Source organism: Stereum hirsutum, assembly GCF_000264905.1.
Source record: "Stereum hirsutum FP-91666 SS1 unplaced genomic scaffold STEHIscaffold_16, whole genome shotgun sequence".
NCBI classification, from domain to species: Eukaryota; Fungi; Basidiomycota; class Agaricomycetes; order Russulales; family Stereaceae; genus Stereum; species Stereum hirsutum.
The window spans coordinates 1042535-1069539 of NW_006763146.1; the positions used below are offsets into that span (position 1 = coordinate 1042535).

General features: G+C 52.4%; 8 protein-coding genes across 8 annotated transcripts; 4 read left to right on the plus strand and 4 right to left on the minus strand.

Annotated features, from left to right (window-relative positions):
• Nucleotides 1–848: 848 nt before the first annotated feature.
• Nucleotides 849–2656, plus strand: STEHIDRAFT_103570 (NADP+-dependent D-mannitol dehydrogenase). Its single transcript, XM_007308954.1, has 8 exons — nucleotides 849–969; nucleotides 1030–1096; nucleotides 1152–1219; nucleotides 1271–1372; nucleotides 1444–1547; nucleotides 1605–2085; nucleotides 2147–2230; nucleotides 2292–2656. The coding sequence occupies exons 1-8, from the start codon at nucleotides 931–933 to the stop codon at nucleotides 2379–2381; spliced, it is 1035 nt and encodes a 344-aa protein (XP_007309016.1). The 5' UTR covers nucleotides 849–930; the 3' UTR covers nucleotides 2382–2656.
• Nucleotides 2657–2829: 173 nt separating this feature from the next.
• STEHIDRAFT_85469 (metallophosphoesterase domain-containing protein 1) lies at nucleotides 2830–3878 on the plus strand (the record flags this gene model as incomplete). Its single annotated transcript, XM_007308955.1, has 1 exon — nucleotides 2830–3878. One exon carries the CDS (start codon nucleotides 2830–2832, stop codon nucleotides 3817–3819), a length of 990 nt encoding a protein of 329 aa, XP_007309017.1. The 3' UTR covers nucleotides 3820–3878.
• Nucleotides 3879–5061: 1183 nt separating this feature from the next.
• On the plus strand, nucleotides 5062–6861 carry STEHIDRAFT_124880 (uncharacterized protein). The gene is made up of 3 exons (XM_007308956.1): nucleotides 5062–5087; nucleotides 5161–5246; nucleotides 5312–6861. The coding sequence occupies exon 3, from the start codon at nucleotides 5342–5344 to the stop codon at nucleotides 6530–6532; it is 1191 nt and encodes a 396-aa protein (XP_007309018.1). The 5' UTR covers nucleotides 5062–5087; nucleotides 5161–5246; nucleotides 5312–5341; the 3' UTR covers nucleotides 6533–6861.
• Nucleotides 6862–6957: 96 nt separating this feature from the next.
• On the minus strand, nucleotides 6958–9125 carry STEHIDRAFT_124881 (uncharacterized protein). Its single transcript, XM_007308957.1, has 3 exons — nucleotides 9040–9125; nucleotides 8887–8979; nucleotides 6958–8824 (listed from the first exon to the last, which is right to left on the minus strand). Exons 1-3 carry the CDS (start codon nucleotides 9077–9079, stop codon nucleotides 7092–7094), a joined length of 1866 nt encoding a protein of 621 aa, XP_007309019.1. The 5' UTR covers nucleotides 9080–9125; the 3' UTR covers nucleotides 6958–7091.
• A 5475-nt stretch (nucleotides 9126–14600) lies between these two features.
• Nucleotides 14601–15025, plus strand: STEHIDRAFT_161422 (uncharacterized protein; the record flags this gene model as incomplete). Its single annotated transcript, XM_007308958.1, has 5 exons — nucleotides 14601–14650; nucleotides 14710–14730; nucleotides 14789–14829; nucleotides 14894–14946; nucleotides 15014–15025. 5 exons carry the CDS (start codon nucleotides 14601–14603, stop codon nucleotides 15023–15025), a joined length of 177 nt encoding a protein of 58 aa, XP_007309020.1.
• Nucleotides 15026–15872: 847 nt separating this feature from the next.
• STEHIDRAFT_65861 (cytochrome P450) lies at nucleotides 15873–17949 on the minus strand (the record flags this gene model as incomplete). Its single annotated transcript, XM_007308702.1, has 10 exons — nucleotides 15873–16069; nucleotides 16147–16175; nucleotides 16244–16276; nucleotides 16330–16381; nucleotides 16439–16632; nucleotides 16693–16796; nucleotides 16890–17256; nucleotides 17315–17453; nucleotides 17523–17787; nucleotides 17839–17949. Coding segments are annotated over 10 exons (1491 nt in total), but the record flags the coding sequence as incomplete, so codon positions are not given.
• A 721-nt stretch (nucleotides 17950–18670) lies between these two features.
• On the minus strand, nucleotides 18671–19993 carry STEHIDRAFT_65845 (uncharacterized protein; the record flags this gene model as incomplete). Its single annotated transcript, XM_007308700.1, has 2 exons — nucleotides 18671–19645; nucleotides 19700–19993. 2 exons carry the CDS (start codon nucleotides 19991–19993, stop codon nucleotides 18671–18673), a joined length of 1269 nt encoding a protein of 422 aa, XP_007308762.1.
• A 1495-nt stretch (nucleotides 19994–21488) lies between these two features.
• Nucleotides 21489–26784, minus strand: STEHIDRAFT_161424 (uncharacterized protein; the record flags this gene model as incomplete). Its single annotated transcript, XM_007308959.1, has 3 exons — nucleotides 21489–21905; nucleotides 21968–25548; nucleotides 25842–26784. The coding sequence occupies 3 exons, from the start codon at nucleotides 26782–26784 to the stop codon at nucleotides 21489–21491; spliced, it is 4941 nt and encodes a 1646-aa protein (XP_007309021.1).
• Between the last annotated feature and the right edge of the window lie 221 nt (nucleotides 26785–27005).

Below are 27005 nucleotides of genomic sequence, written 5' to 3' on the forward strand. Positions count from 1 at the left end.
GACCTTCTAATTCACCAAACCCACATGCAGATACTCAGTACTTAATCACACACCATAAGCTATCACATTAGTATCAATCTCTTCCTCCTCACCTTTCAGAGATCTTGTTTTTTGCTTGTATTTTGGGCCACATGGCAGAAATCAATAAAAGTTTCGACTTATTTGAGGTCCCACTGCATTTGTGGGTGCATCCCAAGTTAAGATACTGCATTTAAATTATTTATACACAAATAAACCGGTGAAAAGGTCCACAAATGACCGAAGTACCGTGCTCATCGTCGAGCACAGCGGCGACGAGCAGCCTGCACGACGCGACAACGACAGCACACGAGCGTGTGGGAAATCCCACGGCAGAACCCGCGCGACAACGAACGCTCGAGCATGTCAGAGAGCGCACATGCAGCCTTGAGTTGAGGCAATCGTCGTCGACGACGTCGAGTACGGCGCTGAGTCGGAGGAAGGTAGGGTGAGTGGCGCTATAGGGGCAAGTTGACGGGGATGCCGGGGAGGAGATGTGGCGAGGGGCAGGCCTCGGAACGCCTCCGATGACGACGACGGAAGACGGGGCCGCGAGAGACTCGAGGCCTCTGAAAGTCGCGACGAAACAAGAGGCGAGTCCGGAGGCGAAGATTCGTGTCCGATCAAGCCTAACTAGGCTGGGGTGCCACACCCTGCCACCCCAGCCTAGTTAGGCTCCTTATCAGTGTCATCCAGGTGCTTGTGACATCAGCGTTATCGACTGATCTATTTCCGATCGCAGTGTTTTCTTTTTGTGCCTAGAGACAAGTCTGGAATGACATCATATCTCCCGAACGTATAGATAACCGCGGCCGGTTCTCCAGTTCCTCGTCTTCTCATCCATCTCATATCCCCCGCTCTTGCATATCGCTCTACCCCTCATCCCCAACTCCCCACATACAATCTTGCAGAATGTCTTCAGGCAAAATGAACGCTTTGTGGTACAACGCTGTGCGTTACCCGTTTCTTTTTCTTCTCGCCAAGCCAAACTGATAGCAATCGTCGGAACAGCCCAGGGATTTCTCCATCAAGGAGGTCCCCATTCCCCAATACAAGGACAACGAAGTCCTCCTCAAAGGTTTGTATTCGTTCTGCTCACTGTCAAGTCTCGCGCTCATTCGGAGTCTGAACAGTTACATGCTGCGGTGTCTGTGGAACTGACGGCCACATTCACGAAGGAGAGTTCATCTCCACCTTCCCAGTAAGCGCGACGCATCTCTTCAGGTGAAATGTAAGCTAAAGCTCGTTGTAGCTTATCCCTGGTCATGAAGCCATTGGCGTGATCGTCGAGTTGGGCAAGGACGTGAAGGGCTTTGCCAAAGGCGACCGCTGTGTCGCCGACGTCGGTATCACCGTACGTCACGTCCGAGTTTCTTCCGTTTTTGAAGATGCACTGACCGCATTTGGTGTACCGTATATATACAGTGCGATGACTGCTTCTACTGCCGACGTGGTCAAACTCTCATGTGCGAGAACTTCAAGGCTCGTGGTGTCAGCTCCGATGGTGGTTTCGCCGACTACATCGTCTAGTAAGCGCTCATTTTCTCCGGCGAACTCAAAACAGATTGTAACCGTGTGTTTCCTAGCCCTCAACACAAGCTCTACAAGATCAAGAACCTCACCGACGAGGAGGCCACTCTTCTCGAGCCCGCGGCATGCGCCATCCACGGCCTCGATAAGCTCAACCCCCCAGTCGGCATCGAAGTTCTCTTGCTCGGTGCCGGCCCTACCGGTCTTATCCTCGCCCAACTGCTCAAGCTCAACGGCGCCGCAAGGGTCGTCCTCGCTGCCAACAAGGGCATCAAGATGGACATCGCAAAGCAGATTAACGCCGCTGACGAGTACATCGAACTCGACAGGCAGAACCCCGAGGCTCAGTGGGAGCAGCTCAAGAAGGACAACCCTTACGGGTTTGATGTCGTCGTTGAGGCCACTGGTGTCGAGAAGCTGGCGAACGAGTCAATCAACTACGTTCGTCGGGGTGGAACCCTCATGATCTACGGTGTTTACAACAACGAGGCTCTCGTCCACTGGCCACCTTCAAAGATCTTCGGTGACGAGATCAAGGTTTGTCGTCCTATCTGAACTACATTGCGGACGTGTGCTCATCGGACTTTACTTTATCTAGATCATTGGCTCGTTCTCGCAGACGTACTGCTTCCCCCGTGCTGTTGCCTACCTCGACAGTGGCAAGATCAACGTCAAGGGCATGGTACGTTTTTCTGTTTCGAGTTCTCACGAGACTTTTAGACTGACCTCACCTTCCTTCGCAGGTCACCGACGTGTTCCAGCTCAAGGACTTCCAGGCAGCCCTCGACAAGATGAACAGCCGTGGCGCGCTCAAGATCGCCATCAAGCCCTGAGCTCGCTCTCCTCCGCTCATAGCCCCCGGCTCCATCCCCCTTCCCTATCTTTCATACCACTATTTAATCTCATGTTCACGATCACTTCCACCCTCGTACTCACATCCTGCATATGTCCATAACGTCCTGCACTCCATTCACGACCTCTATCTTCTTGCCCTTTTCTTCTTCCACATCTTGCACGATTGTCCGTATTTACCAGATGTCACCATTATGTAGTCACGTTGTTGTATTGTGTTGGGTGTGCCGGGAAGGAAGGAAGAAGAAATGCAAATGTATTGAATGTCTACTTCTGCGCGTGAGCTGTGAGGCTGCGAGCTTTGAGTGCGAATGCGATGCCGATGTGTCTGTGGGAAAAAGTGCTGTGGCGTCGAGTCCTCCGAGCACGCACCAATCAAACTTGACTCGAACTCTCTTCCTCGCAGACTGACGGTTTGCGTACTTTGCAATGAGCGGTCTCGACAGTCTATTACGCCGACAACCACCCTCAGCTTGGGAGCGCTTCTGTTCTTCACCATCACTTTTTATCGCCCGAACTCTCTATAGTAACGTCTGTCTCCCACTCTCTGAGCCTGAGGCCACAACTGTCACCAGCACCAACTCTCGAGGAAAACCTTCACTCATACGCATCGTCTGTATCTCCGATACACACAGCACACATTCCAGTCAACCCGCTCTTCCAGATGGTGACATCCTGATCCATGCCGGCGACCTCACACATTCCGGAACTCCAACCGAGCTCTCTGACGCACTCTCCTGGCTGAGTGCCCAACCGCACGCGCACAAGATCGTCATCGCAGGAAACCACGACACGGCACTGGCTGACCCAATACAGCGTACATCTCTTCTACGAGAGCATGCCAGTGATAGTGATAGTCTAGTGTACCTCGAGGACGAAGATGTTACGCTCCTCGTCCGTGGTCGTTCGGTGCGTGTTTATGGTAGTCCACGTACGCCCAGACATGGTTCTTGGGCATTCCAATACCCTCGCGTACGACCCGGCGGCCATTCAACCCAGTCTCAATCTGAATTTGACTTGGATGTTTGGGGAAATATCCCGACGTTGACGGATGTGCTCGTCACGCACGGACCGCCCTTCTCTCATCTCGACCTCAACGGAGCCGGCTGTCATGCACTCCTCGCTGCTCTCTGGCGCATACGACCTCGTCTGCATGTATTTGGACATATACATGGTGCGCGGGGTGTCGAGCATGTAAGATGGAGTAGGGCGCAGAAGGCGTATGAAGACGTGTGCGCTGGTCAGAGCGCATGGGGAGGACTCGTGCGTCTGGTATTCTGGTCGGTTGTAGAGAGGTTTAATTTGTTGTGGAAAACGATGGGAGACAGAGGGAGGGAGGAAGGGACGATCATGGTTAATGCGGCGGTTGGTGGCGTACGAGACGAGCAGAGAAGGGGTGCAATCGTGGTGCAGATTTAGTGGTCCAGTGATTTGCGTTGCGTTGGTACGATATTTTTGTGTGTGTCTCTCATTTTATTCAGTCAAATTATCGTGTGCATTGGTTTGTACAGTAAAGCAATTATTGAACTTGTATTTTAACGCCACAGGGGTTTTGTGGCACCTTGAGTCCCTTCCTGAGTCGCAAACGGGAAACCATCAGGAGACTGGATCGTTGTTGCTTCGTCAACCACAATTAATCTCGCGGAGAATCATAATGTTTGAAACCAAACGACTGAATCTTCGCGGGCGGAGTCATGATCTATATGGCGGACTGCAAACAAGCGGCAAAGCTACTATCAGAGACACGTTGAGGCCGTGCGTGGCCCTGGTCGCGATGTTCTCGTTGTCATTATCCTACTGGGGTCTATCGGTCAGTGTCTTCTGCTCCTACTAAGTGTGCTGGACCGACGTTTGTAACTTATAGACGGAAAATAGACGGTGTCTCATACTGCTAACACGAGATACATGAAGGTCATCGGCTCTGCTAAAGCTATAGGCAATACCGTGAGATACTCGAGATACAGGACCTTACAAGAGAGTACACTCGACGATCGACGCGGAATGGCATCGATAAAGGCATGTGATATTTACGGATTCAACTAGCAACGTCCTCGAAAGCAGCGAAGTTCGGAATGCATCCGACTGTCACAAACTCAGTGTACACCAAGTGTACACAAACCAGTGTTACACAATGCGGAATGCTCGCGAGATACTGTCTTTGTCAAGAGGTTACAAAGTTCGATTTCCAGAGCATTTCAAGCATAAGCAACTGTTTTAGCGCAGCGTGACTCCGAGAATCGATATTCGCCCAAAGCACCGGCAAAAGTTCCCAGGGATCCACATCCAGTCTGAGTATATCTGAGAGAGGAAGAAGGGGCCGTCCAGCGTCTTTCCTTCCTCGTTCGTATAAGTTGTCTCAAAGTTGGAGTACGGTACGAAAAGCTTCGAGAGCAGTTCGAAAGGAAGTCGATGTATAGCCCCAGGCTGGCTTTTTGGTCTATGAATTCGAGAGTGCATGCTGGAAGGGGCACGGTGGTAGCAGTGAGTAAGTACGGAGGAGAAGAGTGGATCGTTCAAACCACACCGGAACCACCATGCCGAACTCGTGGTTCGATCGGAGTTTGGAAGCGCTCTGTGTGGCGCAATCCGACCCACCATGTTGCCCGAGTTTCGCCATGTAATAAACTACCACGTAGTAGCTCATCTGCGGCCGTCAAGACTTTTAGCATCACCACTCACTGCCGACAGTAGGTACCTGTTTCTCTCACTGCTATCATAGCTCAGTGCATTATACTGAACGTTGTCGCCCACAATTCGAAGTTGTGCACTTCCCAACACCCATGGCAGGCGTTTGTTAGGTCGGAGTAGGCGTGGATCGTTAACACTGCCCGAGGCGATAAAATTGTGTACGTGATCTTACTGTCTGCGATGAGCCTGCAGCTGGTGTATTTGAGCTGAATTTTTTGAAAAGTGCTGTGTATGCAAATCCATCCAGGGTATCATGCTCCTTCGTCTGCCACCAGAACTGCAGACAATCGTCTGCAAAGAGGCTTCACCTGGCACACTCGCGTCTTTGGCTCAGACGTCGTCTCATCTTCTACCTCTCGCCCAATCTGTCTTGTACCGACATGTCACCGTCGATGACAGAGCTGCGCGCGAACGGTTCTGGGGACGAAGGTGCAACTGGCGTCGCTCGCCACGTTACGACGATCCCACCACATACACGCTATTCCAGAGCACCCTTCTCTCTGCTCCATTCCACTTCGGGCCTTTCATAGTCTCCCTCCAGATTTCCTCGGTATTTCAAGATCTCACATGGGACGACCTCGGAGTCATATTCCTGGCGATGCCCAATCTTCTCCGACTGAGAATCAATCTCCTTGACCGTGGGCAAGACACGACGGGTGTGAAAGCGTTGTGTAGAGTCACCCCTCGGTTACAAGAGTTCTCATCCGCCAGCACTCTCGTCTGTCCCGACTTCGTAACCTTTCTCAAGAACCATCCCAACTTGACCATCTGGCGTCACGGGACGGAACAAGGGTCGTTAAACAAGAAGTGGGAGCCCCATTCGCCTGTCCCTGAGCATCTCCTCGCTCGATTCGTTCAATACGAGGCTCAGATCAATGTCCCCGAGCTTTCGGCGCCCATTCTACGAGGAATGACCAATCTCACACATCTCGCCCTCGACTTCCATATCGACTCTCCGCTTGCTTCGTACAAAGCTCCATTGAACTTCGACGCACAATTGGCCGAAGTCATCAGCATTTGCGGCCGAAACCTTCGATACTTCGCCCTCGGGAGCCTCTGGGCCGCTAAAGTCCCGGGAGACCATCCGTTCGTTTGGTGCATCCAAAGCCTCGTCTCGCATATGCCGGTTTTGCAGCACCTTCAGTGCGGCGATTGGCCCGAAGAGGAACTCAAACAAGAGGTCGTTGACATCGTCAGACGTACCGTCCCCGCCACCTTGCGAACCTTTCGGCTGTGCTTCACATTCCACGATCGACGAGTCATCATGCTTGACGAAGGAATCGATCATGCTTTCGCCTCAGCTCGACTCGTCACTCGACTTCTACCGACGGTTACGAAGTTCGTCTATCGGGATTATTGCCTAACCTCCTCTATTGGTGGCGAATGGACCCGGGAGTCGTCGAAGGGAGATATGTGGACTCCGGACTGGGGCTATGAGCTTTGAGGGTCTGTATGCGCGATCACACTATGCTGTACGTTTTCACCTGTCTTCAGGCGACTCTGCGAGATGGACAGTATACTATAACGCTAATTTGACCTGCATTTACCTTAGACTTCTATTCATTCGGCCAACATTGTTCATAAGTTAACCCTTCGGGCGAGCCTGTCCGTGCGTACTACATTATAGGTCTCTTTCTGTGTTACGCTATGCATATCGCTTCTCCCACAATTTTATCTTCCTGGTTCGTTCTTGCAACAAATTTTGTTTCCGAGCATAATTCCTATGTATCTGTACCTTCGACTTCCGTGCCGCAATAGCAGCTTACCATCAACCTATTGGGCCAGGGTTTTAGCTTTCTGGGGAGATAGTCCCGAGAGTGCGACTGAAAAATCATCGTACTGAGGGTCTGAAACACCAATTAAACCCTGCCCTCTCTGAGATTGTCCAAAGCGTAACGTAAATGCAAGTTATGATACATCCAGAGTCCGAGACGATGCTAATACAACCACGACAACAAGTACGACGAGAAAACGGATGCGAACCAGTATTGCTAGACATAATATTACTGCTCATTCTCCCACCTTTCCCACACCGCCAATCGCGACTGTACCGCCGAAATCTCCCCAACTTTATCCATGATCTCCTCCCCAACATCATCTCCCGTAACATCTGAACAATGTGGATACCTCGCATTCGAATCCCATCCATCATCGCCCAACCTCGATACCGGCGCCTTCTCCCACCACTCGCTAGGCTTCGCATGCAGCCACCGGAGATCCACAACAGGTGTCCATTCGCCATACCACCAACGCGGTGGATATATGTGGCAGTGAAGGTGCTGGATCGGATGGTCCAACTCCGCGCGGGTTTGAAGGAATCGGCGTAGACTTTCGTCGAACGAAGAAACGGATGGGAAGACGTGTACGGTGGACAGACGAGGACATGGGAGTAATGCCTCCGTCTCGCCGGGCGAGGGTCGAAGACTATCGAGGATGGCCGTGTATCCCCCTCGAGGTAGTGCCAGGAGCTCGAGGGCGGGTAGTGTGAGGAATAGCGTACGCCAGGACTCTTCGGGCCAGCCGCGTCTCCACGATCTTGCGTCCTGAGGTCTCGCTAGGATCGGCCCAAGCCATAATTCGCGGACGGAGGCCATGTGGAGTATTGACGGGAGGGTACGCAATAAGGTGGCGAGGGCTTTGACCTTGCTCAGTCGGAGAGAGTACGTGGACCCTGCGTTGCCGGCCTTGAGCAAGATGTCGCCGTCTTCGTCCTTGCTCTGGTGGATCCGGAGAGTGGTCGGCTTTCGGAGCAATTCGAAGGATTCCCAAGTGTCCGCCTCGGTAGGATGTGGGAATAACGCAAGGTGTTCGAGGTCCAAGGCCGTACCGTCACGGACATGGCACCGGACAATGACACCTGACGGAGTGCGTAGTGCTCTCAAAAGCTCTTGCAGTATTTTGACAGGTGATGTTGTGATCGACAAGTATCGTAACCGCGGAAGGTTGACTGGGTAACATGGTATGTCAGGAAAACGCCGCCACGCCTCCCCTTGTCCGCAGCACTCTATCCGCAAGACCTCCAAAGCTGGGGTAAAGGTCAGAAACCCGAGGAAGTCGAATAAAGATTCTGCACTGATGGTGTGGCGCAATAGGGTGAGTTGCGTCAGCATGGTAGGCGTGGTAATAGAGGTCGGTAATCTGACGAAATATTCGAGGCGAAGATGTTTCAAATGTGGATGTCGAAGGGGTTCGAGGATCGATGTGCGCTGGGCGTCAAGTTCGGGTGGCGTATCGATCTCCCGCCATGGGAATGAAAGGGTTAGGGATTCGAGGGATGTGACTCGATTGACAAGTTCCAAGATGGGAGCATCGACAGTCTGACCGCCTCTCTCGCGACAGGAAGGGGAGGGAAGTACACGGAGGCAGCGTACGCGATGGATGTGTTCTTCGATTAAGGCATTGAACTGGACTAATTTCTGCAGGCTAGGGTTCGTTTCGATGGTGAGATGTAGGGGCTGAGATGCGGAGCGCTCGAGGAAGAGTTGGTTGAGCGACGGATGTAGGCGATAGTCGATGAACGTCCAGAGTTGCGGGATCGAGAGGGTCATTCGATGCAAGTACGAGTTGACGTGTGAATAGGTGAGAGGCGTTCTGCCTATGATGTCCTGATCGCTAGCAGATATCGTAGCTTGAGTGCATATCATTGCCAGAACTGCCCAGGGAAGTTGTTCAATAAGAGCCAAGATACGCCTTGGAGGCGCTGTCGGTGCCCCCGTCAAGTCCATCATATTGACGTCTAGAGGTGATGTTACGATCAGTAACAGTATCGTGATTGTATCTGTGAATGGAAAAAAAAACCTTCGCTGGAACTCATGATGGCTGTTGCTCGTTCATAACTGTCTGACCTTTTCTCCAACGAGGGAACTACCAGAAGCCCGCCATTGTTCACTACTAGGTTTTGACCAAATTAGAGAACTACTACAACAAGCTTGGAGATTCTGAGAGACTCACGGGTCGAAGGAAATCCCTGACTGGGCGAGATACAGGACATGCAGTTGAACAGCAATGATGTGGTGAGGTCAAGGTGAGGTTATGGAGAAGACCCGAGGGTCTCGGGAGCAAGCCGGGGGAAACTCAAAATATTAGCGCTTTAGCGACGCCGGACTTCCGGAATACGACGGAAGTCCGAAGCCGGTGATCGGTGTGGCCCCAGAGTGCCACAATGGTTCGTTCATGCTATCCCAATGCTATCCCAAAGATTCTCAGCAGCTTTGCACCTTGGTCTCTCTCACACATAATGAAATAATACAGCATACCGATATGAAGTACTTACAAAACTACACAAATCACAATTAATGATAGAGAGAAATGCCAGGGTTGACGACGAAAACCGCGGCGTCAGACAGTTGAGCACAAAGGATGCTCTACCTCAATGCTCGTTAGTACACCCCAAGGTCGCCATCGTCTTCTATAGGTCTCAAGAAACGCTCCCTGATATATGTTTGGCGACGTCTTCGCCTGAAGGATCCCGTGCCACGCCATGTTCCTCGTCGGACGCCACTTGGAGTAGTGGTGGCTGAGCACACGTATCGCAAGGAGCTGTGAATCATACTATTATATGGTTTCAGTACCAAGACGGGAAGGAAAGGTCGAGGGTATCAGATGATGCCGTTGTGTACTGAACGGCAAAGATACGCACCGAGGCACAATGAAAACGCTCTTAAACATCCAGCCGAAACAGGTGAACCGAAGAAAGATGATCAAGAGCAGTGCAGTTCCCTGTCACAACTCATCAATGCCCATACAAAGGGACGCCCAATTGAAAGACTAACCAGAGATTGATTGGCAATCGTCCCAATCGAGTGGGCGAGACCGAGAGCGAAGTTGGCAGCGCATTGTAAAGCCCAGACATCCCACCGGTTCATGAAGTTGTGGCAATGTTCTTCGTAGCCTACACTCGGCAAGTTAGTCATTTGTGGCACACAGGACAGGGAGGATGGATGTACCCACCTGTTGTCCATACACAAACACTATCGAACCTCACGGTCTTAAAACCCATCACCGAGCTCGACCTTAACATATTTTCGATTACCGTGCCCGCCGTCTCATTTATGTTTCTTAATTGCTCTTGAGTCTGCATATGGGCATCTTCCAGCGACTGTGTCAATAGTTCTGAAGACCGCGAGACTTCCGTGAGTGTAAGAGCCGTTCGTTGTGCTTGTTCTGTACTCGCATCGAGATGTTCGGAAACCTCAGATGCAGAGGAAGAGAGTTGGTCGATCGTCTAGGGGAACATGATAGTCGGCGTCGAAGTGAGAAAACAGAGAGACTGGGAGAGCAGATGGTGGAATACCTGGGCGAGGAGATCGACATCGCCACCCATTTGGTAGACCTTCAACGCCACCTCATCCTGTATAAGATGCTGTGAGGATTGGGTTCTCTTGGAGAAGGATTCGTACCGACCGTTCTAGAGGTAAGTCCATAAAATACGTCGTGCATTTGGGCTGACCAGACGTTCATCTGAGAAGCCATGGCTGTCTGGATACCAGAAGCTACACTCGCTAAATCCTCCGTATGCTTAGAACATAAAACATCAAGTTGAATCACGTTAATCTCTTGATCGATATTGTCAAAGAGCCACTCACAGTCTTGGTCGCCAAATCAAGCTCTGTCGCCATGCTCATTACTCCGTTGACACGATCTTCTTCCGAGCGCCTTCGGGCGATCTCAAGTACCTGCGGGAAAGGATCAGCGAACAGAGTCGTTGAACCCTTACTACGCCGCAGACCGAGACACTTGGGATCTGACCTCGTCCAAGTCTCTTTGAAATTTGGCTGAAAGTAACGAGGAAAAATCTCCTGCGGTGTCCATCGAGTTCTGCAGGCTCTCGAGCAAAGACCGAGCTTCCTACAGATACAAGCACGTAGAGTCGGAAGTAGAGCGAGAGTTTCAGTAAATAGCGAGTCAAAAGATAGGTCAAATAAACGCACGGTCGAGAGAGACTGCCAAAGGGCGCGATTCTCTTCGTCCAGCTCTTGACGGACATTCATCCATCGAATCAGGGAAACCTTCTCCTTGGTGATGTTTCTGTATAGCTCAGAGACAGCATCTGTGAGGAAAGAAAGCGAAAAGTACGGCACGTCCGTCAGACACAGCCTCCCAGGCTAGGAAATGCAAAAGTTGAGGGATCCCGACCTCTCTCATCACCATTCCGAAGTGCAAAGCACAACTTCGTAGCGTCGCCTCGGCCTGAAGATTAGAAGCCAACAATAGTATACGCATATATCCTGGTCAGAGACATAAACATACTGACTGAGTTGTTGCCAGTTGCTCAGATAAGGGGCAGAGAGCTGTCCGTTCCGAGATATAGCGCTATAGGCGGACATAAATATGAGATGAACACCGTTCTTTAAGTATGTAAAGTCACGCACTTGAGACATCGCTGGTAGTCTTTTGTCCGGGCGTTCGTCGAGAGGGAGTCAGTCTGGGATATTATGGCGTCGCACTCCATCGGGATCTGGTGATGAGGAAATGACTTGATCCCGCATAGAGTCATCTTGACCGCGACTACACAACACAAAAAAAGTACACCAGCTGAGCATCGGCAGACGTGTAGTTGGATATATGCGCGGAATATCCTTACGTTTCGACCGCTGTTCGTCGCTCCATAGGATGTCATCGCAGCGAGGCATTTCCTGGAGCAACGAGGAGCGGAGACAATCCGGTTGTTCCTCAAACGCGTCCATTGTTTCTGCAAATAGTCCTGTCAATCTGCCTGGCGGAACGTCGAATGTATGGCTGGCAGACTCACCAGCATTGGGGAACAAGGAGCGGCGGTCAGCATCGCTGAGTCCTAGGCCTGAAAAAAGTACGCACAGTATCAGTGCTACAAAAATCCAGAGAAAGTTCTAGTCATCCTTACTGTCGAAGCCATAGTTGACCGACACCGAGTCGAGTGCGGACCCAGCGGTCGTAGAATCAGTCGGCGACCACCAGCGAGACACGGAGAACGACAAAGAAGATGGCACCATAGCAATCACGACGATACATGGGAAGAACCTCATCACGAAATACCAGGAAACCAGCCTAAGTACAGTTCACAGTGAGAGATGAGGCCTCCAAGTCCTGGGGGAGATGATGACGGTGAGGACAAAAGAAGGGCGCAAGCACATTGGGATCTTTGAGACGCATTTTGAGGGCAGATCGGAGAAGGGGGCGACAGATCTCGGGATCCAAAAACGGGGAGGTTGGACGACCTCGGAAGAGAGTCGACGGAACGCATACATCGTTCAGCGCTTTCCCGACATAATGGCGCAATTGCCGGACTCTTCTTTGGCACACTCATCGGCCGGGATTACACTTAGATTCTTTAAAAGTCTGAGTTTTCTAGCAAGGTGGTAAGGTATACAAATATCCAAAACCTTTCCGGGGTATGTGGCGCTGGTAAGTTGGGAAGCAAGAGCGATCGACAGCGCAGTGTCAGAATCGGAAAATGGTCGACGGAGTGCTTGTCGGAGTTAGAAATCCGCCTTTGCGGCAGTGGCCGAGTGGCGTGCGGCAAGTGCCTCCTTCCGTGCCACCATCCTTGAAGTTGAACTTGCTTTAGACGACCACCAAATACAAGACGGAGCTCCTTGGAATCACCGCACGCTCGCTGAACGAGCTCATGGACATGTTTTTGCTGTTACCTGACCCGAGACCACTATGCTCAAACTATCCTGCTTGGAAATGCCATAGTCCTCCACATCTTGTGCCTCACCTAACGTCGCAGTGATGTAACGACACTGGGCAACTTTCGAATGTCCTGTGGGCCATGCTGGTACATTCAACTCTTTGGCTATATCTGAACCACCCGTAGACTACGGTTCAGCGTCTTTCGCGTGCCGTCCCATTGCTGATCGGCTGCCCAATGGCGTCGATAATGAACACAATCATCACCTGACTCCTCCCTGCGGATCTGCCCAGAACGCCACTGATCTTAGACCAATATACCAAATCAAAAATCCTCAGAAGAGTTCCATCAATGAAACAGCTACAGAGTAGACGGTAAAGACGAGATGCGAATGGGCGCTACGACTCTCATGCAAATGCGGCTCCAGCATACCGTGCTGTCCTGAGCCGCCTTACAACTGACATGCACAGTCCCACAAAGTGACACCGAAACATATATGAATGACCACAAGGCGTCTACAGGTAAGCCTCTCGATCATATCTTCCTTTATCGATAAACCCTTTAGCTCTAGTCCGTCGCAACCCACCGCCATCATCATAGCTTTCTGATCCCGCCTCCTTGTTTCACCTCTGGGTATCCCATGAAGCCACCATCTGGCATTGCGAACTCGAGGCCATACGACTGGAGCTGGCGCTCCGATGATCGTGAGGGACCTCCCACATATATGACATGCGTTCATGCGCCTCGCGAAGCGGCTTTCTCCCGGATCCCTCTCTCTGCCTAAACTCTTCGTAACACGGTATAGAGCTATGGCAGGAGGGTCAATCGAGAACAATCTACGAGTTGCATCGCTATCGATAGCGTTGTACGAGTGAGCTGTTTTTATGTCGGATATGTTCTCTACTCTATACTCACTGGCGATTTTGTCGTTCGTTCAGTTATATTTATACTCTTCCCGCTGAGTGGAGGGCTTACCGTTCTCCTGCGAGACGGATAAGGTAGCATTTTCTTTGCGCCCTTTGTTCTTTGACACAAAATCCTGATCGCCTGCGCCAACAGCGTCGGACTAGTGCTGTTCGTTCTTATAAGGTGAGCACGCCTAGATATCCCACGACCAATCGTACTGATACGCATTGATATCGTTGTCTTCAGATATGTCAGTATAAGTACCCTTGTGGTCAGCAACGTTGGATTCTTCTCGACTAGCTTCACGGTGGAGTCGTGCAAGCGCTACTATATGGTTACACCCGTAATGAAGGGTAAGAATCGCTCAGGATTGCGACATGGTGATCTCCGCATGCTAACAGCTCCCATACAGTGTTACAGACCATGGTTTCACAAACGATCTTAGGCTTTCGGTGAGAGCATTGCATATTTTCTCAGTCAACAATAACACTAATGACGGCTCTTTCGTCAGGACTTACAATATCTCTCGTCGGAATAAGTGGGTGGGATACGTTGTTGGGGGAGAGTTCGTGGTGGTGTCTGCGGTGTGTACAAAACATCCTCATAGGAACTTCCGGACTTTTTCCCTGATGTGAGCATCCTGATGTCTTAGTTCGAGTGGTATAGCAACTGTTATAACCGAATAGGTGAGCAGTCATCCAGCCAGCTAGGAGGTCAAGGGCTTACATGGCTGCGCTTTTCTGCCAGCGGTTTCCAATAATGTCAGTCCCAACTTTTCCTGTCACCGAAAGGCCTGCGTTCTAACATCCGGACTCTCTTCGAACTTACAGGGAAAGTCTGTAACGTCATCCCCGCGTGATATGTTGGATTGAAAAGGAAAAGACCTGACCCGGCTTTCCTTATTCTTAGCTGTACTCTGGGCACCCAGGATCCAGATAGCCAACTGGCTGTATGGTTGTTTTATCTGATGTCTATGTTATTCGACATCTCGACCATGACAATCTCCTCTGTCTACTTGCTCAGATATCGACCACATTCACCTGCGTGAGTCATACCCTATTGATCACCATGCGTTTCTGTCACTAACAGACTCCCGATGTTAGGATGTCTCGTGTGATCAAAGTGTATGTCTTGTCCAATACGAGAGCAGTGGAACCTGCGAACGATGATTATGTTGCATAGACTGTTGTACGATGGCTTGGTCTACTTTGTGGCCCTAACGGGTGAGCCATTCCATGTCGTGACTTCTCTTTCGTTGTCAATGACTCATAAAATGGTTCCCTCTAGCCGTCAACATCCTCAATCTGATTCTATATCGAGCGTCCAATATCTCCATTCAAGTGAGTCTCCCTGGACAGCATCTACACATGAGTATCGGATGCTGACTGCTCGTTTACCTTTTCCTAGACAGCAGCGTGAGCATCGTGTTGAATGAGCATTACGCGTTCGAGATACTGATAACAGACGGAACGGGACTAAGTGCCTCTCTAGGCTACGCTGTAATATGGATCTTTTCCCAACGTATCCTGATCCACCTTCAAGGTATATCGGCCCTCCCTGTTGCATGTCGTATACATTGTACCCACTGACCCAAAAATTCATCACACTATACATAGAAGTCAACTGTGGCAATGGCGATAAAACCCAAACCGTAATAAGGCAAACACAGCACCTACACACCTCCAGAGACATAAACGATGCGATCCGTACACAAATCTTAGCCAAACAGCTAGACAACGAGTTTTCAACGGACATACGCGTCGAACATGGGCTTGAAATTCCATGCGACAGCATTTGCACGTTTGGTACAGGGACGGGGACCGTGACGCCAAGGAGAGAGCCAAGTACTACTATGGATGTTCAGGTCCACATCGACAAGTCAGTTATCGTAGAGCAGGAGCGCCATCCTTATATCGACGTGGAGCAGCTGCCATACAGGATACATGACGCAGGTGTAGATCGTCATGAACGGAGACACGGGAATGCTCGGACAGATTGGACGGTTCAGGCTCAGAGAAGGTTGTATACTTTACCGGAGGGCAGGGTGAGATCGTGATCATTGGGATAGAGTGCGGTGCAGCATAACGGGCGTAATTTGGGAACATATGTGGCCCTACTTCTCGATAGATTATCATAGTTTTAGGAAAGGTCACTGAGATCTGTAGACCATAGTAATATCCGTACAGAGTGAGCTACCGGTAAAACGCAGAGCGCAGTGAAGCTTCGCCCAAGACGGTCCCCGTACATACCCAGACCAAGAACTTTGTCACAAATAATCATCCTCCCTGACTAATCTAACGTCCAATGGTACCTGCGGCGTCTGACCGTCTCCAGAGGGGGGACGTACGACAGGGACTTGCACAGCATTCGTCTTCCAGTATATCTCTTTGATATGACCGGTCTCGTCAGGAGTAGATGGAAGCGAAAAGTGTACGACAGTGAGAAGAGTCGCCATCACTTGTTCTATGTAAGGAAGCCAATGAGTTTGAGGGGGAAATTGTGACTGAACGAAGGTGGGGGGGAAGAGGCATGTCACTCACTCATCTCCATTTCGGCAAATTTGAATCCGCTAGATATCGGACAGCGTGGTCCGTCAGAGTGAGTCTGGGTGGGATTACGAAAGGTGATTCAACGTACATGCATGCTCGGCCACCACCAAGGAAGGTCATCCTGAACGAAAGTGTTAGCGAATTTCCTGAACAGACAACAAAGAGAAAACACACATCGACCCATACACCCCAGGATATTTTACATCAGCTCGCGTCCCCGAAGCGTCTCCTGAGTTTAGAATTCTTTCATTGCTATTCACCATTGATGACTGCATCCCGACACGCTCTCCTGACGCAGCAAGCCATCGCTCCGGCTTCCAGACAGATGCGTCCTCTCCCCAGACCTTAGGGTTGTGATTAGCCGCCAATATGGAAACGATAACAGTTGTATTCTTGGGAACAGGGATAGCATTGATCTTGGTCCCGGACGATGAACGAATAGGATATTGCAAAGGTAAAGTTGTCGCCTTCCGTGCACTTGAAGAAAAACGAAGAGTAATAAACACGCAGTTAATGTGAGTTAGGCTGAAGACATACGTCCGGCTCAACACATTCGTCGGTGGGTGTACTCTCAAGGTCTCCCGGATGACTGCATCGAGAAATGGTAGACCCATGAGAACATCGTAAGGCAGTTCGGCGTCCTTCCAGTCGAGTCAACGGTATATGACAAGGAGGGAATCTAGATGTCGTACTTTATCTGGCCTAAGAGCTCAGAATTAGTGAGCCTATCGGACTCTGACGATGAGGCATTGGCGCGCACTGTGAAAGTACCTCGATTGAAGCATAAAAAAGTCAAGATGATAATGAACACTCATACTCATGATGCTCATGATGTCTCTTCCCTTCGTCCTTTTGCCGAATGCGCTATCTTTTATTGTCGCAGGATAAACCGTGATGTCATCCGCATGATCGCCCACGGAAGCCTTTTTCTGTTCAAATATCGCTCGACTAGAGCGGTCCATGACTTCCACTATACGCTTCAAGTCCTTGAGCGGCTTCACCGGAATCCAGGCCACCATCTTGTTCCTCCAGTAGAGCGAAAATTTTCGGACTATGAATGGAATGAAGGGGCGTAGAAAGACCAATCGTAATGCTGCAGGCCTGCAATGATGGGAGGCTTAGTAGAAACCTACATTGTAGAACGTAAGAGTGGACATACGTGAAGCTTCGGATTGCCTCTGCGTACTCGACAGTCTCACTCGAATCCAAGGCCCCAAAGCTATATCCCAACACCGCTTGGGCGACGTATTCCAGCGCACCACGAGATATCAAAGGTAGTAAGTCGATCTCTTTTGGGTCTAACGCGTACCAAAGCGGAGTCAACGCCCATATCACAAAAGTGAACATTGAGTACTTGCCTCCGTTACTAGGTAGTTGTGAAGTAATGACGGCGCAGAGCTGACTTGCAATGGGCTGTATTGTCGGAAGCAGCTCGCGCATATTTCCCATAGAGAACACAGGATTCAGCATCTTGCGTTGTTTGCGATGTTGTTCGCCGAGCGTAGAGATCAGTCCTTCACCGAAGATGAGTCTGTTGCCTATGATGAACATGTCAGTTTCTTCGTATACGTCTTGCTCTTTCACGACGATGTGGTGCAGAGCGCGCGGGTCGGAAACGTATAGCTGTTCATTCTGTGGATACCTCTAAGCCATGCTCGCTGATATGATGGATGGAGCACGTACCCCTAACAAAGCGTAAATTTTGACTGCACCGCCGTATTTCTCGGCAAGACTGAGATTGTACTCCAGACCGTCTTGAAAGATTTGATGGTAGTTCCCTGCGTGGATGGACAGCCATGAGAACGCATGAAGCCCTGCCTAGATTTAAACAAGTAGAAGACTCACCCTTCAGCCAGTGGTCTTTTTCAGGGCCCGCAACGTCGCCGAACGGGGACTTGGGCTTGAACAACTTTCGGTATAGTAACATCCATAACAGGGTGGCGAGAAAGGTCGTGCCTAAGAGTGGGACAGGCATATTCCACACAAGCCATGCAGACTACATCAGTCAAAATGTTCGCATCAGTTGGCGCGCTAGGCAACAACATATGATAAGTCGAAATCGACGGGAACAGACTCACCCACAAATTTGTGGCGCGAGTTCCTTCAAGTTCAGATCGCTGTTGAGTCCTTGTGTCGGTCAGATGATTTAGTAGTAGCGTGTTTTCGCCTCTTTTGTGATGGTAAAAAGAGAGTATCGGAGGCGCCGTTCTCCCATTTTCACGCTATCGATGTGCTGTGAAAACGTCGCAGTAGCCGACACGAGAAGGTTCCCGGGAGCGCGCCACATGTTTGTGATTCGGGCTCCACGGTGCCCAACTTGGAGGCGCATACCGCTGCCCCGGCTCCCGGGGATCAGTGACGGAAGCAAACCGCGAGACAGAAGATGACACCTCTCCGAAGAAAACAAATACATAGGTCTAAGCAGAGCACTTAACTCCAAAGGAACCCAGGTCTCTATAACGTGTACTGTTACACCAGCACATGCCTGCCTGGGCACCGGCAGCGAGCGACAAAATCACATTAGTAGCGCTGTAAGCTTCCCTACGAGTTGGGCCACCCCCTCCACTGCCCACTTTCCCACTCTGATATTCTCCGGAATAAAATCACTTGCGATCAGTCCCTTCCTGGCCCATCCATCGACCAACCACATCGCCCAAAACATTAGCCACACCGTGGTCCACATCCATCCTTTCCACCCTCCCACCTTCATCCCCGACCACTGCTCGTAAGCGCCCTCCAATAAAACTCCCACACCCATCATGATGAAGAACATCCCGACCGTACTGAACTCCGTGCCCTGTCCGAGTCCGTACAGACCCCAATCATGTATGACGGCAGAGAGGGTGAAAGCACCCATCACCGCTCCTGGTTTGCCAAAGATGGGAAGAAGAGGCCTAGAGCCGAGCGTGGTGAATATGCGACGGAAGAAATGATGCCACCTGTTTCCCCAAAAGTCTGCGAGGCTCGTGGATAACCATGGACGGTCCGAGAGGGGTGGCCATTCGGACGTAGAGTATCCGAGGAAGAGACACGCGAAAACGGCGGTGCCGAGATAGAGGGTATCCACTGCGGTGTAGGTGACGATTCCGGCCGATAGGGTGACACATAGGGCGCATGCGAAGCGAGTGAGAGGGGGAAGGGAGGGGTCAAATATGGTATCGCCGCCGGGTTGATTAGCCTGTGAGCACAAGTATTGGGCGGCATAGTATGCGATGTCGAAGATGGAGACTTTGAGAAGCATGGAGAGGAAGAGGGCAGTGACGGAGGGCGAGGTGCCTTGAGGGAATGGATTGCGCGACCATGACCATCCATAACCACGCTGATTCATGGTGAGTTCGACTGCATCTCGGAGTAGAGAGCGAATGTTTGGTGGTGCGTCTTCGGTACCTTCCCCATGTCTCGCTTTGGACTCGGGGGACTTCAAACGCCGGTACGGCCTGGAGGCGAACGTCCATTCGATCGCTCGCAGAGGAACATACATCATCGCTATCTGAGCAAACTGTCAAAGGAGCCCTTTGGACATCATAGAGCCCGGTACACTCACCACGAAAGCATAATTCCAGCACTGTATCCTCTCGTGGTCTCTTCCTAGTATCAGTGCTGTCCGACGTGCCAGATCATAGCACGTAGCGGCATGCCATCCAGACCCAATGATGATAGGAAGTAAGGATAGTTTCCAGATGAATGTTCGTGGAAGCTGCACTAGGACGGCTTCGGCATAGTAGCAGGCAAACAGAGGTGCGACTGCAGTGAGCGTCAAGGGTTGGCGAAGAGACGGGTCCGGAACGGTGGGGAGAAAGGATGAAGTTGTGTTTGTTACTGTCTCTAGGAAGCCCATGACAGCGAGGAGCAAGATACGAGGGACATCAGGTTTGACGCTGAACGGTGACCACTGCAGGGTCGGTGCGGCCGTCCGAGTCGATGCCGAATTGTCGAGGCGAACAGCATTGGACGTGTTGAAGCCCGTTCGAGTCATGTATAGAGAGTTTTCGCCACCCGGAATCTGCCGAAAACGCTCAGATTCTCCTGAACGTGGAATGCGTGCACAAGGTGACAATGGGGCCCTTGCCTCTGGCAAGTCTAATAGGATGTGATGAGTATTGCGCATAGAAGACACTCAAATATTTTCGCAATATTATGTGCACGAAATAGTGTCGAGGGGAAGACTCTGGGTCCGCCAGTCCAGAATAGATTTTCTACTTATACGGATAGGGATATTGGTCCTTATGGGCCCATTTTGTATCCTGAATATAATTCCTTCCTTCCTTCCTTCCAGATTCTGGGTGGCGAAACTCCCTATTATTCTAACACTTTAGCGCACATCTGCTACCAAGTACAGCTGGATTTGCGGAGGGTAATACGTGTATAAATGGCAGGTAAGGATGATGGTGATGGTCGGTGGAGAAAGAGATGGAAAGCATGAGTGTGAAGGGAGACAGAGAAAACAAACACAACACTCTGAAATTGACAATCGACACCTTAAATACAGAGGTACTGGTGTTGCACAGGCACAAATAAAATGGCAAGGCAGGACAGAACAGTAAAGAAGACAAAAATGGCGCGCTGCAAGATGTGTATCTGCTCTGTATGTATAGATAGATACTGTGATGTCGGAAGCAAATTGTGTGTATGAGTGAGCTCATTGCGTACTCGAGGCCATGAGGGATGAATGGGTGGATGGAATCGTTGCACGGCGTGGACATATATATATTGTACTGGATGTGGGTGCGTCGACAGGTGGGATCGTATTATAGTCTTTGATTGGTTGGATGCAGAGATCTTCGTAGAGGATTTGATTCATGAGGGAGGCAAGGGAAAACGTGGAGATGGAGAACAAGAGAAGATGAGCCGAAGTATCATGGCAGACGATCGAGAGAAAGACAAGAAACCAGACAGTGTTGGGTAAAAGGACATGAGGGTGTAGGGTGGATGATAACGATATGACCAAGCGGCGGTCTGAGCAAGAAGGAAACCAGTAAGAGCAAAGCTGCGCACACTTCATTGTCCGCAAATGAGAACAAAACGAGACACGAGACAACCTAAAAGATAGAAACAAAGAATGCGAAAAGAAGAAAGCGAGTGAGAAAGCAAGAAGACAGGGTTCAGACCAACTTTCGTTGAACTACGGCCGAACCCGCCGTCGACCACGCCGCCCGTTGGCCTTTATATTCGTGGAATGATCCCAGAATTTGATACCAAAGCCCAGAGTGAGAGCTCAACGCCGGACACAAAAACTGAAGCAGCTAGAGAAGAGGCAAGTTAGTCGACGCCACATCTTCAACTCAAAAACAACGCTTACCATAGACAGCGCACATGTGCTGCAAGCATCAAGACTACGAAGTCGAAACCCAAGGCTGTTGCTGCCCCGGAGGTCCCATCACAAACACCACATCATCTTCCTCCTCTTCCTCCACCTCCTCTCCCGTCTCCTCCCCACCCGGCGAATACACCTCCCCATTCGAATTCGCACTCTCACTCGTCCCATTTCCGGGGGCCACCTCCACCCCAGCACCTGCATACCCATGCACAGGCGCGCCGTACTCATACGGACTCTCGACCTCACTGACCGGCGCATCTGGCAATACGTATCTCTCCCACTGTCCACCTCCCATCCGGACATAGTCCCCTCTCACTTCGACGATGGTAGACAGCGTGAGTACCTCCCTGACCAGATAGTAGTTCTGGGTCGTGCTGCGAACGCGATTGAACGATGCGAGGAGCTGGATCGGAATCCATCCGCGGGAATCCATCTACATCACACGATTTAGCAAGTCAGTCAGCGCGAAAAGTAAAAAGAGCAATAACAACGCACCTTCTTCCTCAACCAATAATCGCCCGCCATATTCTGTGCACTCATATAATACTCCAACTGTCCAAGCAAATAATACCTGGTCGGATCGAGCGGGAACACCAGCTGCGTGATAGGCTGGGGCACCGTCGCAGGATGCATCCCTCCCTGTGGCTGCGGCTGCATCCCAACGCCACCAGCACTGACAGGCGCAGAAGTCGGCTGGGGCGCATAGGTCATCTGAGGTTGTTGTGGCACGATGGGTTGGAACTGCGAGTAATGGTATGCTTCGAACCCGGGCGCTATGAAAGGAGGTTGAGGCAAAGCGTAGTACGTCGTTCCGCCTGGTGATTCAGTGGTCATTGGAGGCTGCAACGATGGCGAAATTGAATGGGAGGGTGGTGGCGGTAATGGCGGAGGCAGGGACGACGATAGAGGGGGTAACGACTGGAATGCAGGCGCCGGTGGCGTGTAACCGACAGGCGAACGGGAAGGAGGTGTATGTTGCAGTTGAGGTTGCACCTGTCTCCGATTATACGCGCCTCCGCCTCTGCCATATCCCCTACCAGATCCAAATCCTCCAGGACCTATACCCCTGCCCCTTCTGCCGGAATATCCTCCCCTCTCTGCCACGTATCCGCTCCCAGCGAACGAACCCCTCCTTGACCTTCCTCCGGCCCCAGAAACCCATCCATTTATCCCCGCACCAGGACCCGGAGCCGCACCTTGTGTCATCCCCGCTCCAATCCCCGCCGCTACTCCAGCGCCAGCACCAACACCACCCGCCGCAGACCCAAAGCTCTCTGCCCTCTCCCTCGCCTGTATCTGATACTCTCCTCTCTCCCTCTCCCTCTCTCTTTCCTTCTCTCTTCTGATCCTCTGCTCCCTCGCCAAATCCACTGCATAACCCGTCCCGCTCGCCCTTCCGAACCCGAATCCAAAGTCTTTCACCTCGAGATCATCGCCTGTACCCGACCTCGCAGCCGAGACCGGTGGTACCGCGCCTGAACTTCTCGCTGCCGACGCAGGGGGAGGTCCCGGTGCTTGTCCCTGTCCAAGATAAACCCCAGTCCCCGAAGTCGTCACCGGCAACCCACCCACCTGCTCACCCATCTGCAAATACGGTCCCGAATGCGGCGGCGGCGGTGGCGGTAACACTTGAGGCGGCGACGTCCCCTCCAACGACTCCAGCCCAACCTGTACCGTCGGACTCTGCGCCTGCACCGTCGTTCCGCTGAACAACAAGCCCACGTTAAATGGCACAGGTGGCGGCTGCCCCAGCCCCTGCGGCGCATTCTCCATCGGCAACGCAGACCTAGGCCCGACACTAGCACCGGCGTTCGAATAATCCATGAAGTCGCTCGCCGTCGTTGTCGTCGGCGCCGTCGTTGTCGTCGGCGCCGTCGTTGTCGTCCCAAACTCGAATTTCGTTTCCTTATCCGTCAGGTCCACGACCTCGCTCCCGATGTTTTCAGCATCCGCACCAGCACCGGTGACGACCACGCCATTCTGGCGTGTCGCAGCAGGGTCACTGGTCATCGAGTTCGTCCTTGTCGCGGTCCACGTCCCTGTCCCGCTCCTAGACTTCGACCTCTCCCTCAAGAGAGACGAAGGGCCCGCCTCGCCCGGCCGCACACCGACGGTGAACATCTTGGCCTTAGACCGCTCTTCCTCGCCCGTCCCAGAACCCGCAGAACCAACCTTCCCACCCTCCTCCATAGGACTCGGACTCCTCATCCCTTCGGGGAGGCCCACACTCCCGAAAATCACCTCCCCAACTCCAACATACCCCCCTCCTCTTTCGACCACATCTTCCACGACGGAGACTTTCCGGTATCCCGCTACGGCCTCTTCGTCCTTCGGATCCAAAGGTCTCGATCTCTCGCTGGGTGGCGGTACGCCAGCCCCGTGACCCTCGCCATCCTGCACTCTTCCAACACCAGCGCCAACATCAGCGCCAACACCAACATCGACCCTCAACACCTCTCGCACCAACCCATCCTGCTCACCCTCGCCCGAGGCCTCCCCTGCCCCAGTCACAGTCCCAGTCCCAACCCCTCCATACATCTGCATGTCCTGTCCCGACTGAGCCCTCGGCTGCGGACTCATCGACATGCCATTCACACCCACACCCACACCCATCCCGCCTCCATACCCATACGGTCCCGGTCCCGGTCCCGGTCCCGCCAAATGTTGCTGCTGCTGCTGTGCATGCTGCATATGCGGTGGAGGAGGGACGACGTACTCCCCGCCCGGACCCACCCAATACCCGTACGGCGCATACGGCGCGAACTGCTGTTGTTGTGGGTGCTGCTGTGGGTGCTGTTGTTGTGGGTCGTACTGGCGCTGCGGATGTGGATGCGAATGTGGATGTTGTCCCAAATGCGGAACCTGCATCTGTGGAGGAGGATACCAAGCCCCAGCTCCGGGCGAATACATATCTGGATGTTGATGAGGCGGGGGTGGGGGAGGCATGTAAGCGCCCGGAGGAGGCGGGGGTGGGTAATGATGCGAATGTGAGTGCGAATGAGAATGCTGGTGTGGATGTTGTGGGTGTATCGCTCCATGACCATGTTCAGACGTGAACGGCGAAGTCGCAGACGACGGTGGACCGGGGTACGGTCCCGAGCCCGAACCCGATGGGGCCTGCAACGATTGCGATTGCGACTGCGAGTGGTGGTGTTGATTCGAATTCACCTGTGGCACCTCATGCGCAAAACTCTGCGGTTGCGGCTGATGCAACTGCAACTGCACCTGCTGCTGCATCCGTGGCGGCGAGACGTAGTAAGCACCTTGTACCGTAGGGTGATGCTGATGGGGCTGGGGCTGTAGCGTCGTTTGTATCTGCTGCGGTTGTTGTGGTTGTTGGGATTGTTGGGGTTGTTGTTGATGGTGTGGTGATGTTCGGGAGGGTCGTGAGGGTTGAGAGGACCGAGATGGCGGGGCAGCGTTAGGTAAATCGATCGAGTCACTAGGATCAGTGACGAGAGCGTCGGGTCCGGAGCTCGGCGCAATCTTGACCGCGTCGGTGCTGGTGCTGTCCGTCGTGTTATGACCAGCCTTGTCGACGCCAGCGCCCATCATCAGCGCATTCCCATTCCCGTTCCCGCTCCCGCTCCCGCCCACAATCCCGTTCCCATTCCCATTCCCATTCCCATTCACCACAACGACCTCGATCCCCTCCCCAGGCAACTTCCTCCCCCTCCCCCCTCCGCCCACGCCCAACCCCAACCCCCTCGGACTCGACTGCAAACTACTCGCCCTACTCTGCATCGTCGACGTCACCTGCGACCCTGTTCCTGTCCCTGTCCCTGTCCCTGTCCCTGTTCCTCTACCCCCGCTACTCGACGGAACCTGCGACACTGACACGGACGGATTCGAGCTCGAATGGCGGGTATGGTTTTGATTCTGACTCCGGTGGTTCGAAGTAGACGTGGATGGGGCGTTGGTTTTCGAAGACCGTGATTGTGACTGGGACTGGGATTGTGAGTGTGAGCGGGATCCTTGCTGTTGGTGCTGATGTTGTTGTGAACGTGAACGACGGGCGGCGGCGTCGGCGGCGGCTTGCAGTTCGGAGGGGGGTATGGCTATCCATTTGTGTTTCTCTGTTCGAGTGAGGATGAGTGAATGAATGGATGAGGGGTGGGAGATAGGACAAGGGAAGTGGGGCGATTGATAGAGAAGGAACGGAAGGTAGGAGTGAATCGATGTTAGTCATGTTATGATATATCATGCCATGTGAAGGCTCGAAAGATAGCAGCACGGAGGGGAAATGAACGGAAAAGGTTTGTCGAACATGGATGAAAGGAAGGGTGGGAGGACGAAGATCATGGCCAAGGGTTGCATGTTCTTGGATGTATATAAAGAACGAACGAACGAAAGAAAAGAAAAGACGCACCTTTCCTCGGCGTACTCGGATGACTCTGCTCCTCCTCCTTATCCCGCTCCCTCTCCTTCTCACCATCTCTATCTCCACCTTGATCCGAACTCTTCCCTGCACCACTATCACCGCCACTACCAACCGCCTTGCCCACCTCCGGCCAACTCTCCGTATCATCCACAGGTGGCGGCGGCGGCGGTGCCGGTACCGGCTGATGCGATGCTTGTGTCTGTGTCTGTGGCCGACGCTGAGACGAAAGCGAGCGATTCGCTTTCACGACGAACGCGTCGGGATCCTCGACATCCGATGCGTTTGGTCTCGAAGACGGAGAGCGCGAGTTCGCTAGAGATATAGGGGCAGGTGATGACTTGGCATTGGCGTTGGCGTTAGGATTAGGATTAGCGTTCGAGTTCGGCGTCGCACGGCTACTCGACGCGGAGGGTGGGGTGACAGCGGGAGAGGGGGCGGAAGGGGTGGTGGCGGAGACGTTTTGTGAGTTTAATTGCTGAAGGGGACGAGCCCGAGCCTCCGCACGCAAGCTCCAAACGTTCATCGCTGGTGGCTTCGCTGGTGCCGAAGGAGGTGGCGTAGGATCGTCCATCGGATTCTCGTGCGAGGTCGTGGGCGATGTATGTGCAGTATGCGTCGATGCAGCAGAGGAAGAAGTCGTAGTCGTCGTCGAATGATGACTTCTCGACGCGTGATTGTTCGAGTTCGAATTCGAGACTACGGGGAAATCAGCGGCCGAGGGCATCACCGTCGTCGTCGTGGTTCCTTTCTGCGCAGACGAGGACGAAGAAGGCGCTAATCGTGTTTGTGTTTGGGGCTGAGGATGGGAGATACGGGCATGAGCACCTTTCTTTGCGCGGTCGGCGTACGAGATGGGCTGGGGCGTTGGTTTGGACATGGGGATGGGTTTGGAATTGGATGGCGGTGCGCCGGTCGATGTCGCTGTGACCATCTTATGCCTGTGCCTGCCTGGAGAATGGATCAGCCAGCGTCAGACTCAGTGCTAGGAATTGGTTGTGTTTGGGCTGGGTCGAGTTGGGTAAGGACACGGACGCGGAGCGCCGGGGAGTTCGTGTGTTGGAGGCTGCGTGCGCAAGTGACACAGACGCTGACAAGGAAGAACGGGATCTGTTGACTCAGACCAGATATGTTTATCTCCAGACGAGAAGATAT

What these genes read in the sequence shown, in the direction of transcription:
- STEHIDRAFT_103570 (XM_007308954.1), top strand. Translation starts at nt 931, where the DNA reads ATGTCTTCAGGCAAAATGAACGCTTTGTGGTACAACGCT. An exon ending in TTCGCCGACTACATCGTCTA is followed by an intron (nt 1,548 to 1,604) that starts GTAAGCGCTCAT and finishes TGTGTTTCCTAG; the next exon opens with CCCTCAACACAAGCTCTACA. An exon ending in TCTTCGGTGACGAGATCAAG is followed by an intron (nt 2,086 to 2,146) that starts GTTTGTCGTCCT and finishes TACTTTATCTAG; the next exon opens with ATCATTGGCTCGTTCTCGCA.
- STEHIDRAFT_124880 (XM_007308956.1), top strand. Translation starts at nt 5,342, where the DNA reads ATGCTCCTTCGTCTGCCACCAGAACTGCAGACAATCGTCTGCAAAGAG.
- STEHIDRAFT_124881 (XM_007308957.1), bottom strand. Translation starts at nt 9,079, where the DNA reads ATGTCCTGTATCTCGCCCAGTCAGGGATTTCCTTCGACCC. An exon ending in TCAGGGATTTCCTTCGACCC is followed by an intron (nt 8,980 to 9,039) that starts GTGAGTCTCTCA and finishes GTCAAAACCTAG; the next exon opens with TAGTGAACAATGGCGGGCTT. An exon ending in CATCATGAGTTCCAGCGAAG is followed by an intron (nt 8,825 to 8,886) that starts GTTTTTTTTTCC and finishes CATCACCTCTAG; the next exon opens with ACGTCAATATGATGGACTTG.